This window comes from Aptenodytes patagonicus, chromosome 2 (genome assembly GCF_965638725.1).
Source record: "Aptenodytes patagonicus chromosome 2, bAptPat1.pri.cur, whole genome shotgun sequence".
NCBI classification, from domain to species: domain Eukaryota; kingdom Metazoa; phylum Chordata; class Aves; order Sphenisciformes; family Spheniscidae; genus Aptenodytes; species Aptenodytes patagonicus.
This window is the reverse complement of record NC_134950.1, coordinates 146,476,723-146,491,417: the sequence shown is the minus strand read 5'-3', so window position 1 is coordinate 146,491,417 and position 14,695 is coordinate 146,476,723. Positions and strand designations below refer to the sequence as shown.

Sequence of the window (14,695 nt, the reverse complement as noted above, 5' to 3'; positions counted from 1 at the left end):
TTAAGGTATAATGGAAAGGGAGACCATGCACATGGTTGGCAAGCCCTTGGTTTTGCAGATGTGACTGGTTTCCTCATTTGCAGAATCCTATTCACTGTGAACAAAGGCTTCCTGATTGTCATATGAACTTGACTAGAAAGCTATCCTGCAGCTAAAGAGATATCAAATATTAATATTTGTGCTCGTGTAGTCAAAGGTGTGTGTATTGAATAGGTCTTGAGTCTGGATATAGCTACAGCCTCTTGTAAAAGCCAAATACAATATAAAAATTACAGTGATAAATCAGTGCAATGTGTTTTGTCAATAACTGATGCTAGGTAAAATCAGATACAACCTCTGAGTCTGAGATAAAAGATAAAGTCAGACAAAGCAGAGAAAATTGTATTTACCAAGGAAGGAAATATCTTCTTACTTTTTTATTTTTTTTTTAAATTCAGAGCAGGAGGCAGCAGGAGGTTTTGTGTGTTAAAGACATACACATACGTAGGCATAGATCATTCACTCTGTATTTTAAATATGGGACGTTGCAGGGTATCCTGAGCTGTTGTTTAATGAATGAGTTAAAAGAAAGTTGGGGTTTGTGTCACAGCACAGATAGATGCTGTTGTGCAAGCCTTGCAGTATGTAATGCATCAGGACAGTTTCTTCTTTCAGTTTGGATAAATAATGGCCATAGAAGTAAGTGCCTGGAGAACATTAAACAGTGTCTGTTCTTCCCATAATTACACACAAGTTCCCCAGTGGGTCTGACGCGACCTGACTTTTAATAACTGGGCCTTACGCTTGGCTTCCTTCTCTCAAAATAAGGCTGCAACAGCAGGACACGTGTTGACCTTTTATCTTTTGGAAGACACAGGAACCAGAGGGGAGTTCACTGCTTGTCAGGAGGTCCTCCCTCCACCTTCCCATGCAGAAAAGTGCTCAAGCAGCAATATGTAAATATTGGGTACTCACCTGGTGATCTCTTCATTTACCTTTTGGCTTTTATGCACACTGGCCATTAAGGTTTGAAGTTTTGATGATCCCCCCATAAGCTCTGTCTTTTTAAAATGAGATTGTCGCTCTTCCTGCAGTGTAACCATGGAAACAGACAGGGAACCCTTATAGAAAGTGATCGAACATGCTGTGCTAATTAATCCTACCCTTCAGTTTTCTTTCAGTTGAAGGATGTGGTTAAATAAATTTTGCATGAGTAAGCATATTTGGATGTGCAAAAGGGTATAAAATATGTAGCAAATTTTCTTGCAGAAGGATAGCTGAAAAAAACCACCCTGCTAACTGTCATCTATTTGCATCTGGAGCATCAAAACAAGAAATGCAGTATCTTGTTAGTGTTTCACATATATATTTTGATAGCATTCTTTTTAAACTGTAAATATGTCTGAAAGATGAGGATATTTTTTCATGCCTTAAGTGTGATGAGAGACATTTGCATTAATTTTGAGTCTTCAAGTGAAAGTGTTCATAATTGCAAATGCCTTCTTTATGCAGAGCGTTATTCAGAAAAAGCAAACTTTGCTCCCTCCCTGAGAGAAAGCAGCTCCTCTGAGGCATTAGCCTAATTCAGGTCCTTTCAGTTCTGCACAGGAACTGAACTCCAGGACCGTGCCAAATTTTCCTCTGCCAAATTTTAGCCTTTGTGAGTATTTCACTCCTGCTTTCCATTGGGCCATTTAGTTCCCAAAGTGTAGTGTATGTGCCCAACTAGGAAACCATTTGGCCACAACTTAAAACATATGGCCTGTACCCATAAACCTCTTAAACCCGGTGATGCTGTCTGATGCCAATGTATGGCCTCAACTTGCTTTTACAAATTAAGGTTTTGTTTATAACTTTCTCCATTCCAGTAATGATCTTCTTATAACTGAGAAACCAGATGTAGCACCTAACCTTATATGAGGCTTTCATGGTGTTTTGGGAGTGAAGAGCAGATTAAAGAAAAGCATTTAGTTGTCCAACAGGCTGGGATTAGCTCAAAAGGGCCATCCTTTGAAAATCGGATAGATTTTAGTTAACCTGGAACAGATTAGAGGTGGAGGAGATCTAGAAGCAGTGGGCTGTGTGTCATGACTTTGTGTCATGGAGACCTGAGTTCATTTTTCACCCTGCAAACTCTAAAGTTTTTTGACAGTTTTCCCCAAATCACATGATGTTGCTGGCTTCTTAAAAATGCCTTCTCCCTGCCTGCCTATGCCTTTTCTCCTATCAAAGCTATGTAGAAGATTAGGGAGGAAATAATTTGCAACAAAATTCAGTCTTCCTCAGGCAAGACTGAAGGGGGGCTCAGACAGGCAAAGAAGGATGGAGACATTCACCATCCAGACTTCTCAAATCCTTTCATAATTTTTATTTAGCTTAATAATAGTAGGTCCATATCCATAAATTCAGGGTCTACTGTTTCAGTTTAGTCCCATGGGATATAGGTGCTCAGAAACTCAGACTTGTTAATGTTTCTCTGGGCTAGGAATAAGAACTATTCACCAGTTAGAGCATTTGGTGGTTTCTGATCTCCTAGAAGCAAAAACATTAATCTGGAGGCGGAGGCACTGCAGAGCGTGTGATGTGACCTCTCCTCTGGCCTCTTTGGGGCTGTACCTGGCCAACCCTGAGTTGTCTGTGTGAGCCAAGTTATTCATCAAACTGGTGGCCAGGTGCACAAACGTAAAAGAGATGGAGGTCTGAAAACTTAAAGAAAATGGTTATTCCTATTTCAAATGTAATTTTTTTAGAAGAAAGTCTGGCACACAAGTTAAATTATTCCCCTACACTGGTCTAATTGCTATAATCAGCTGATAATGCAATCTACTGGCAAGATTTGCCATCATTACTATGGAGATATATTCACTGAGATTAACTGTTCTTAAATAGCTTCTCCAGTGTATTAAGAATAAAGGTTCAAAGGACTCTCATCTGCACTCTTATGTGTATTCTCATGTTGCGTATTTCTTTCTGAGTGTATGACTTTGCTTTTTGGTTTCTGTAAGGTGTAAGACATGACCTTCTGTTTTAGTAATTTCATTTGTTTTGTGAAAGGGAAATTGGTAGTCCTTTGTTTAGGAAGGCACAAAAAAAATTAGTAGCGCATTCTCCTGATTTCCATTACTTGTGCATGTCCAGTGTTCCCAGCAAGGGAGTGGATGGTCTCAAGGCAGTAACTAGGGGCAGATTATTTGGAAAAGGTGTTTGCAGGCCCGTGATGGGAACAGTCGCCATAGCCCTGAAAATCTTCTTCCATTTCCTGGGGGAGAGAGGCTTCTGTAGGAAAGCTGTTAGAGAAGTATGTTCTCTACTGCTGTTTTTAGCATGTGAGGGTCTCTCCTAAAATCTTTCCAATTTTACATGAGATAGATTATGGTTGTGTAGTAATGTGAATTATTTTAAATGACTGACAAGCTTAAAAGACAATTATTGTAAATAGTATATCTTTAGTAGGCCACAGACTTCATTGAAATGATTTCTGCTTCTGAGATTGGTGCACTGCCAGTATACATTCGTTGAGAGAGAAGAATTTTGCACATACCATTTTCTGATGTATTACTGCAATATTAATATTTATTTGAATGATAATGTGTAAGCATGTCTACCGCTTTCAAATATAAACTTGAATAAGCAGGTTGGGGTTTGCAGTGTGAACTGTGCGAGGTTTCCTTAGGCTCCCTTAAAAAACCAAATCTCATCTGTGGCACTATTTATCTGGGAGTTTCCTTTTCATTTCCTTTTTCTAAATAACATTGAAATGAAAGACTATTGATGCCTTAGGATGCGCAGTTAATGGAAATGAAAATCTTTGTTTATTTGTCTCTCATTTAGGTATACCACACTGTATCTTTGCATCTCTCCTGGGCCTGTGGTTGTCATTATGAAAAGCATATTTTATTATTCCTTCATAATATTCACAGCTCTGTTTAGCCAGATACTAAATGATAGATGCTACCACATTCTTTCATTAAGTAACTTACTCCAATACTAGAAGAAAAAAACGCTTGCAACATGCCGTCATGTTATGTGATGTATGCTCATATATTCTTTTAGGATCGTAACTATACAGCAAACTATTTCTTTGTTTTGTTTGCATTAATTTATTTGTATTTACCCCACAGGTCTTGCAAGAGCTAAATCAGTTCCCAGCCATACGTATTCCAATGAAGTGGTAACCCTATGGTACAGGCCTCCAGATGTCCTTCTGGGATCAACAGAATATTCCACTTGCCTTGATATGTGGTAAATATAGAATCCTTACACAAGACTCTATGTAGATGCTTTAGCTCTGATTTTTTTTAGACATGAAAAACAAATATGTAGCAAGATTAGTGGTACAGGTTAAAAAACTTGTGTGTAGTAATCTGTGTGGTTCACTCAGTACCTCCCTAAAGGAATCTCCTCCTGCCACCCCACCGGTTGGCAGCTGGTACCTGCTGTTGACACACCACTAGAAGAGCCATTGCTGCTTTGCAAGAGACTGAGTTGTTGCTTGACTTTTGTAGTCTTAATGTGGTGATATGATACTTGTTTTGCAGAAGATAGACTTTCACCATGCCCAGCTGTAGCAAGGACAAAACCAGGATTCTCTGGATGTGAGGATACAGCCTCAGTTCTTAATCTACTGTACTTGTTAGCAGTAAATCAGTGTGTGACACATCACTGAATAGTTTTCTTTCAAACTTACAGATTTTATTTAGACCTGCAGGTTTGAAAGGGCAGTTTGATGTGTACAATATATAGCACCTTGCTCCTTTTTGATAACATCATTTAGTCCTGTGTTGAACAAAGAAGGTGTTTGGTTTTTTGACTGTTAGAAACCAAGGTGGAGGTTCTTCGTTTATCCTGTAGTTTTTGAGGTCACAGGATCTCTGTAATCTGTACAAGTTCTGTAATTAGTAAGAGCTTCAACTGTGTTAGTAGAAGCAATGCATGTTGATTCAAGAAACAGAAATGTGGAAAAAAATATTTTTCCTTACAAAGCAAGTCTTATGCTCTGGAAGACATTAATTTTTTTGAATGTGTATTTGACTTTTTAAATCTATACAACTCATTTCATTTGAGGAGAAAAAAATAGTAAGTTTCAGAAAAACATGATGTTTTTTTGTAGTTTGCTGAAATATCTTTCTTTAATACAGGCAACCTAAATTTAGAATTATGATTATGTTAAAATCTAGAGGTAACTGTAAGATAAGGTAAAAAAACCTTATGTTTTCATACTGTGAGTGAATAATATTTGTCAAGGTAATCTTGCAGTGTAATACTGAAACTGATGACCTCTAGCAGGAATATTTTTTGCTGAGGAAGGGAACTAAGCATGACTAGGTTGTGTTTAGTCCTGTAGCCAAGATCAGAGAATGTGGGATGAAAAGCTACATTTTCCTGAAAATCTCATCTAGTTTTTCCCCATAGCACTGTTAAGTCTTGACTCCTGGGGGCAGGAGTTAGAAGCTGCAGGATTGTTTCATTTGAAGGGGTTACAGAGTATAAATAGTAGAATATCTAATACATTTATTATAACTGGGCCTCTGACTGCTGTAGTTCCTTGACCTGTAAGGTGAACCAAGAGGCAGGAAAGGCAGGGTGAACAAACTTCCCCGAATGTGAACGTTGTGATACTGCAACTGCACCAGAGAGGCAAAGGCAGCATCTTCTGTATCAGCTGTCTGGTTTTCTTCAGACTATTCTCCACCTCACAGATCTAAAATAATTACCCCCTGCATCTCAGCTTCTCATCTATCCTAAAACTGACCTGTTTTCCCAAAGATCAGGTTCAACCTGGTGTCTTCACAAACTGTATGCAATCTCCGCATCCCATCTGCTCCTGATGTTTTGCAATCACCTCTTTTCCAAGATACACCTCTGACACTCTCAGCAAGAAGCTTGACTTGCTTGGGGTGAGGCAGACAACTGCATCAGAGGATGGAAATAGCTGGGAAACATAAATACTTCTTTCTGCTTATCTTCTTATGGTTCAGTCTACATGTGTTCAGTTCTTGAGAGTCCCACATCTTTGTGTACGTGTTTACGTACATGTCTCAATTTGTGAAGTACAAAGAGAATGAGAGAATATATGGAAACGGCTAAAGAAAATTTTTAAATGCTTTAATAGAGCAGACTGCTCAAAAAGTGCTCTAAAATGCTTTTTAGTCAAAAGACAAATTGGAAATTTATTTTTTTAGCATTTACCAATTAAAAAAGTTACCGCACTTTGAAATTAAAGGATTTTTTTGTTTGTTTGTTTGTTTGTTTTAACTGAACAAAGGATTTTAAAACATTTTTGATTCTCACTGAAATTTTTTCCACAAAGAAAAATGGTTCACTCAAAAGTTCAATAGCTTGTCAAAAATAGAACTTTTAACATTCCTCCCAATAATGATTTTAGTAAAAGAGCTATTAAAAAGTCCAGTCAAACTATGTGGTGTTACTGTGATCGAGATCAAATTAAGCCACACAGCTACTAGAAGCATTTTAAACTTACTATAAATGCAGACTGAACATTTCCTTCATAATTATACGTTTATATTCAAATTACATGGACAGCAGGGAAGATCAAGGCAGGAATCAAAATGCCACGTCATCAATCCAGGTCATTATTTTGTGTCCTGACAAAATGATGCAAGAGTATTGGGGAAGAACACAATAATTACATCTTCAATGATATCAATAAATGATGTCCTCTTGCACAGAGCATTTCATATAGGTCTAAAAAAGATCCAGGTGCTCAGGGATAGAGGTGGTGAGTTCTGTTTCAAATGAAAAACGACATCATACTGCTCTTGTACTAGATTTGTAGCCCTTAGAAAATTTTTGCTGCCCTGTACAAACTGGAGAAATATGAAAAGCTTAGAAAAAAGCCCTAGTAATACAGTTTCTTTCACGTGGCAGGAATTTACGTTAGAGGCTCAGCTACTGCCACATCAGAAATCAGATTAGAGCAAATGTATATTCTGTGTGACAGAAGAGCTTTAGGTTTTTACTTCCATGCTTTGCTAGGTTATCTGAGACAGAGCTTCCAGTTTGATTGCGAGAGGTGTAGTTGCATGTTAAGGTCACTTATGCTTATTTGGCACATCTAACAGTGAGCTCTGCTGGAGCACAGGCAGGCTTGGGGCTTTATTTATACGACGGTTGTACATAGCTGGGCCATAATTACATTAAAACCACTTAGTGGCTTCCCAGAGTGGGAAGAAGGGAGACGCAGAGAAACCCACCTACCATCAGATTCCAAGATAATTTGGTAATTTGTTATCAAAAGTGTGTTTGTAGCATTAGCATTTTTATGCAATTACTGGCATTATGTCCTTATGGCAGATAGTGTGTGCTCTCCTGTGTCCTTATTGATGATCTACATGATGACAAAACTAGGCAGCCACTTACTAAACATTTAAATAATGTTGAGGTAGAAAGCACAGCTGTTTCTTCCATTTGGGGGGGGGGGCGGAAAAGACACAGGGCCTTTGCTATAGCCATGATAAATGACATTTCATGGTGGTTCTCAAGGAACGGAAAGTGGGGCTCCTACTGAGTAGAAGACCAGCTGCATGAAAAAAGAGTCCAAATATTAACCCCTGGACAGTGGCTGGGAAGCAGGTGGCAGAGGCTGCAGGCTGTTTTTACACTTCATTTGCTGGTGTAGGGCATTAGGGTAGTAACTAAAAGCTAATGATCCACATGCAATGTTACATTCTCCTGCATTCTTTTTTAAATAGCCACAGGCAATAAAATAATATTAATGAAGACATACATGCATTAGTGGTGTCAGGCTGGTGATGGAAATCAATGCGGTGAGCTTTGTGATTTACTGCTGACAGCATTTGATACAGTGGCATTGTGTGAATGTATTGTACTACCCACGACTGCATCGAAGAGTTGTGATAACCTTTGATATACCTTTTTTTTTTTCCCTCTTGATGAGGACTTACTAGTAGCTAGGAAAATGGCTTTGCATTGCCTCTGGTGTAACTTGTCCTAATCCTTGAATTTTACAGTCCTTTGAAAGTCAATGCAAGGAAAATAAGCTTCAATACGTAAAGGGTTTATGTATTACTAAAACCCATATATAAGTAATATGGAAACATAGGGAAAAAATTCCCAAATGAACCTATTCTATTTGTCCCTTACAGGAAGAATATAGTATTAGCAAATGAAGCAATTTAAACAGGTTTTTAAATCCTTTTTGATTCTGGTAATGCATGTACTGCTACATCTGTGTTGCTTACATCAAGAAGTCACTAGGGATATTTTATTTTGAAGTGCAGCTGGCTTTAAACTGTGTTTGCTAACAGCTGGCGATTTTTTGCATATCCTGTTGTTTTGCTTTTAAAAAATACACTCTTAGTCACAGTTCAGGTAACCTAAGAAGTCATAGGCTGTGATATATTTTTAAATTCACTTTTACTAACGAACATCAGCTATGGTTAGTGCTGCGGAAGAAATCACTTAAAACTAGGCCAGTCAAATGTTATGAAATTGCTTATTAAATCACTGTTATTTAACTTTGTAACATCTGGATTGATATACATGATTTCAAATCTGATCTTAATTTAAGGAAAGCTCTTCATATGGCATTTTTCTATCCTATTATTAGAAAAATAAATGGTATTTTTCAGGAACACACCACTTTCCACGCATAGCCTGCTCCGAGTCCAGATTTGAGTGCTCACTGTAATTCCATGCATGCTTTCATGAATATTTGACCAGTGAAGACCTACGACAGTAATTAAGATATTTATTAAATAAAAAATGGATCTTGTCTTAGACGCAGGTGCACCAAATTATGTTTTTACACAGGGGACATTACAAAGGCATCTTTATCCTGTATCTGCTGTAAACAGTTTGCAGTGAGAGAAATCCGAGAGCAGGAGTCCCAGCACTCCCTGAAGAAATACTGCTTGGGGCCCAAGAGAGAAAACAGCGTAGGGTAAATTAGTTCTTTTGCCCTTGATGTTCTTTATGATTATGACTTCCACTCCAAAGAAATGCTAATCTGTAGGATTAGGATATTAAGGTGAGGATATTGCGATAACTATCAAGGTATTGTTAATTAAACTTCTCTCGTTGTCAGTGAGTTCTTCAAAAGTTTTATCAGCTGAATTAGCTTTTAATTGGAAAATTCTCATAGGGTTGAATTAATAGAAACACTATGTGTGAGGAAGCCATCTTGGTCTCTAGTTATTGGAAGGGCATTTCAGTTCCTGTCTAAAACCTACTTTTATCCATTTGGAACATCAGATTTACTGTCACTTTTCCACTGCTAGAAATATGATTCATATGTGTCAGGAAAGTACCTTATAGAAGTATCTGGATCCAGAAAAGAAAACCAGGAAGAACATGTTCAACAGGAAAGTATCTCATGGCAAAATGTTGCTCAAGTTTGAAGATTATTTTCTTGAGCTTTTTTCGCATTCTGCTTTTATAGAACAAGTGAATCTAATAGAAAGATTCTTGCAAAAAGCGATCATGTACATTTTAACCTTCATGAATATAATATTTCTTAATATAGAAACTGAGCATTGCTACAGAGAGTTGGGTCACAAAACAAATTTCTAGAGCTTTTATTTCTAGGTAGTCAGTGACACAGGCAAGAACATGAGCACTCTATTCACTTGTAATTACAATTGCTTCAAGACTGACTGTAAAGAAATACTTTGAACTATCATACTTTCAAGTAACTTATTTTTCATTCATTGCATCTGCTTTCTGCAGAAATGTTAATGTTGTTCTTTGTCATCATGGAAGGGAAATTTTGCTTCACTCATTACTTCTCATGTGAGAACTGTAATCTGTTTGCCTTATTGCCCCTATTCTTTGATCAGACTGTATCTCCCATACCATGTTACTTTTCACATATCAAAGTGGAGTGGTCATGAAAGACAAATTCCAACAAAGTTCAGCATCTGCGGGTATTCTGGCAGTGTGCCACTGTAGAATTAAATCAGATTTTGGTCAATTAAGGAGACAAAAGTCCCTTGCTTTTCATTCCTTTCCCCCAAAATTTGTTTTCATAGTTCTGTTTATAAGTAGGATTATGTGACTTTTTTTCTGAATAAATCAGACAAGACAAAAAATCTCTGTGCCCTTCCAACATGTTGCATATTACTAGTGGATTTTATGGAAGACGTTCCAGTATTACCTCCTGGTGACAAATCCATTAAAAAAAAGTAGTTGGGTTTTGAGGGAGGTGTGTGTGTTTTGGGTTTGTTTTTTTTAAATTCTGATATATTTAACAGTTCAAACTGCATGTAGTTTGGGAAACTTGAACGAAAACTCTACTGTTCCCCTGAATTTCAGAAATCTCACCAGGAGGATTGCTGGAAGCAATTACTTTGTTTTCATAAAATGCCTTCCCCCTCTGAAGCCAAATCCTGCACACTGAAAACAGGCTTCATGACCAGATAGAAACCTTATGTGAAGACCCAGCATAGGTCTTCACTATGAAGAACACACTGAATGTTATCACCTGCACTGAGCCTGCTAGAAAGCAGATCTGTTCAGGGCAGAAAGTTCAACAGTTTAAAACAGATGTAGTAAGCATATGGGCTTTTTATAATCTTGATTTAAGTATAAACTAAAACTTGGTTTGGAAACAACTCCTCATTTCAGCTTATGTCTATAGTCTCTTCTATGTACCCATCAAGAAAAATCAGAATATTAACTGAAGGAAAGAACCCTAATAATCTTTTATAGATTATGCCTTACCAAAGCTTTTATGTTTTGGGTTTTTTACAGTATTAAAGTACAGATAGGCTGGAGATTCTTCTTGTCGCAATAAGGATCTTTGTTACATAGAGACAGGAATGTGAATTCTTAAATCAAAAATATAAAACCAACCCACCAGTAAGCAAGTTAATTTTAAGGGAATATTCTCTTGAATTATAAAAGCTGTGCAGAAAAAAAAAAATGCAGTTTCCTGAGGCATCCAACTTCATTTATACAGGCTCATTTACTATGTCAATTCAAATGCAAGAGTATCTCATTTAGCTATGCTATTAACTCTTACTGCGTATAAGGCTGTATGATGACAGCCAGAGTCCCATGAAATTAAGCAGGACAATAGAAGGGCAATATTAGATGGTATGACCACGTACGATCTCATCAATACATCAATAGGTTTAGTCACGCTTTTTGTCATGAGAGGGTAAGCCACCCATTTCAGCATTAAATGGCTGTCACTTTTACCTTGCAAGCTTATCCTATGCCATTCCATTGGAAAGATCTCTGAATGAAGTCGCAGCATTTGGCTTATTTATTCAAAGTCAGAAATCCTATAAAGAGAGCAGGAAAATCTGAATTGAATACACTAAAATATGTTAGGCTAATGTTCTTTTGTTACAAATTATTTCTCAAGTGCTGCCTGAAAATGGCATTGTATGCTGAGTGTGCACAAATTATACATAAATAACATACCCTTGGAGTTGCATGCACATTAAAGCCAAGTTAATTTGTTGTATTTCATATTTCAAGAAGTAATCTTTGTGTCATAGAAACTAGAGATGGGAGTGATCTGTGAGATCATCTTATCCACCCTACTGTTAATGCAAGTCTGTTCCCTGAAGAATATTCTTAAGTGTTTCAGCTTGTCTAGTTTTACACGACTGTAACTGTGGAGCTTCAAGTCCATTGGGGGGCTGGGGTATAGCATGATTGTTAAGTGTATTTCTCTAACACTCACCCTAAAATTTTTATTTCTGAAAGGCATTCTGCTATTTCTAGTTATACTATCTTGGAACTACCTACAGTTCTGGGAACCATTAAAATCCTAATCAATTCTTCCCTGTCCTTCATTTTGCATAATTTTAAATACAGAGTCATCACGTTCTCCCTGTCCCTTGTGTTTTCTTGTAGCCAAGAATGACATAGTTCTCTTAATTTTTCCTTACAAACCAATTCTTCTAGTACAAAATAATTTTTGCTTTGCTCAAAAATCCCTCTAACCTGTTTAATAGTTTGTGAGGTCTACAAAAACAAGACTAAATTTCAAGGCTTTGTAGAGGCTTTATTTCTTTTCATGTTCAGTGTGTGTGCACTTACGGTTTGTGATTCAGGGATCCTATTATGTACTCAGTTTCTACTTGCTGTGAGCCTAAAATTCACTGATACCACTAAGACATCTAAAATACCATCCAGCCATCTTGAAGCCTTTATGTGCTATTACGGCTTTCTGGGTATTTCCTATCAGTTCAATGTCATACTTTTTTTTTAATTATTATTTTCTTTTTTGTGTGTGTGTATTCATTTAATCTTCTCTTTCTATGGACTTATTCTTCAATGTGCTGAACACCAGAACCTTTGAAACCAAGCATAAGCTTAATTTTCAAGTGGGCCAAAGGGAACAGCAGTCCTCCAGCTCAAACTTTGAAGGTTGTTTATGTTTCTCTCCTCAATTATTTTAACAACCTTTTGATTTTTGTACTAGTTGTTTTATTTAACTCCAGTACTCTTCACTCTCATTTCAGCTTGTGACTAAATGGAGTACTAGGTTACATAAGAGTCCAAGACATGTAATAGGATTCTTCTTTCCAAGCAGGAAATTTTTCTTCAGTAGCGTTGTTTGCAGTTCTTACTTGATTTTTGGCTCATACTTGTCTCAGACCCGCTAAAAGTAGAAAATTTTGTAAATAGATTATGTGAAACAATATAAAATTTGGCAAAACCTTCCTGTTGCCTTTACAGCATTTCTGTTCAAACAGCTAGCTGAAGTTTCTCTGCAGGTAGCAGTACATGCCCTCAAATGATACACTGGTTTAATCAAATGCCTGTTTTCTGGTTGCAAGAATAGAACTCTAATCCTCTTTTCTTTAGTCTAAATTCAATTGTTTTATTTGTCATCTTGAATAAATCGCTTCTGACTGAAATCTTGAATTTTTCCTTGCCTGAGATCTTGATACTGTTTGTAAGTATTTGACTAAGATATATTGTGCCTATCTGTGCCTAATGAAGCACTAACCGGACTAAATGATGAATGGCAGTTTAATCAATTCAGTTCATTTGGTAACCAGCAGAAGCATATGGAACATAAATTTTACCTCTCTTTTATAAACACTTGAATTATTCTAAAATTTGACCAGAACTGTGCTTTCCAAGGTTTTCCTCTACTTTCAATGCCTAAGGAGAAACTTTGCTTAATATATCTGTGCTTTGGGACATAGAATTAGAAAATAGTGATGTAAGTTTAATTTTCTTCTTCAAGAAATTTGACTATTAACTCTCATTGTCCTGGAACGTGAAATTATTTCATTATTCAGTAGTGGCCAAAGCCTTCAGAGATGAGGAAAACATGGCCTGTCTGCCGATAATCTTAGTTAAGTGGTATCTATACATACTCAGCCCCAGCCTTAATGAAAATATGCAATCCATTTTCATTAAGTTGTTTTATTCTAGAACCACTTCCTCACCAATATATGCACACATATCCCTAAAATTAAATGCTGCTTTCTGAATGCATCATCACGGTGCATAAGCAATGAAAAGGTATGTAATTACTATGTTCTAAATAATTTACTTCTAAAAACAAAGTTAAATTAGAGGTTATTGCTGGGATTTTCTGACGCACAAACACAACTCTCAGTTTCAGGGAGAGGTGGTACCGTAGTTAGTTTTGCAAATTCTTGGTTCATTTTGATATATATTTTGGGTTATTGAATTGGCATTTGTTTTGGGTGAAGATTTTTTTTGTGTGGTTACTTACACAGACGTGTTTATACAGCAGACGTAGGTGTTTGCATGCGGAAGTTGTAGAAAAATGTAATTGAACAAGTTAAAATATACAATCAAATTCTGCATCCTATTGGTAGCCAAGGGGGATGTTTTCCCTTAAAATTATTTTTCCTGAGGGAACAAGCAACTCTTGAGCTTTCTTCATCCAGAAAAGATGCAAATGCAAGTTTGTAATTTGTTTTGCTTTTCAGATGCAGGAAGTGCACAGGCTATCTGAAATTTGAGTTAGAGTCACAGAAACTTTCCTCAACTTTTGAGAATCCATTCTTCGTGCTGTAGTTAGTATGTCTCTCATATTTTTGCCCTCTGATTTCCCAGTTCTTCTGCCAGTGGCTTAACTGAGTGGGATGAGGGGAACTCATGTGAAGTACCTTTTGTGAGAGACCAGGGACAGGAGCTGTAATGAGGTGGCTGTCGTGGTGGGGAGAGGAGGGAGCTTGTGATTGCTCAGCCCATTGCAGCACCTCTCAGCCAGAGCTTCTGGGGGATGGGGTCAGCAGCCCCTCAGAGCTATATGCTTTGAGCTTCCTTCTCTTATGCTGGAAGAGGGGAGAAGAAAGTCCAAGCAAGCCCATCCCAGAAGTCATCTGCATTTGGGCAGTAGCTTAGTTCAGTGGCTGTGAGCGGCCACGTGCCCTTTTCCTTTTTACTCTTTTTTTTTCCAGATTTTCCTCCCCTGCCAAGCCCTTCCAGTGTGCCTCCATGACGTAGTCCTGTCCCTATTCAGCTTCTCCCAAAGGCGCTCTCTCACTGCCATTCCCACATCCCCAGAATTTATTTGGGAGCATGAGTATGCTGCTTGGGTAGTACTCATACAAACAGAGAGCAGCTGCTGTGTCTTTATTGGTCTCAACAGCTACCATCCATATTCCTGCTACCTCCACACTTGCCTTCAAACACCTGAGAAGTATTCATATGTATACACTGGTTTTAGTAAATGCACATGTTTGTCCTTCAGCCTGGTGTTGATTTTAAAAAAAAAAAAAAATATATAAAT

The 14,695-nt window shown here is 37.5% G+C and overlaps 1 protein-coding gene across 4 annotated transcripts in view; it reads left to right on the top strand.

Annotated features, from left to right (window-relative positions):
* The window catches only part of CDK14 (cyclin dependent kinase 14), a 329,864-nt gene that overhangs the window by 186,167 nt on the left and 129,002 nt on the right, over positions 1-14,695 (top strand). For all 4 annotated transcript variants that reach the window (XM_076331548.1, XM_076331551.1, XM_076331550.1 and 1 more), the window contains one exon: positions 4,101-4,221. In XM_076331548.1, the coding sequence (XP_076187663.1) occupies positions 4,101-4,221 (121 nt within the window). The remainder of the gene's footprint in view (positions 1-4,100; positions 4,222-14,695) is intronic.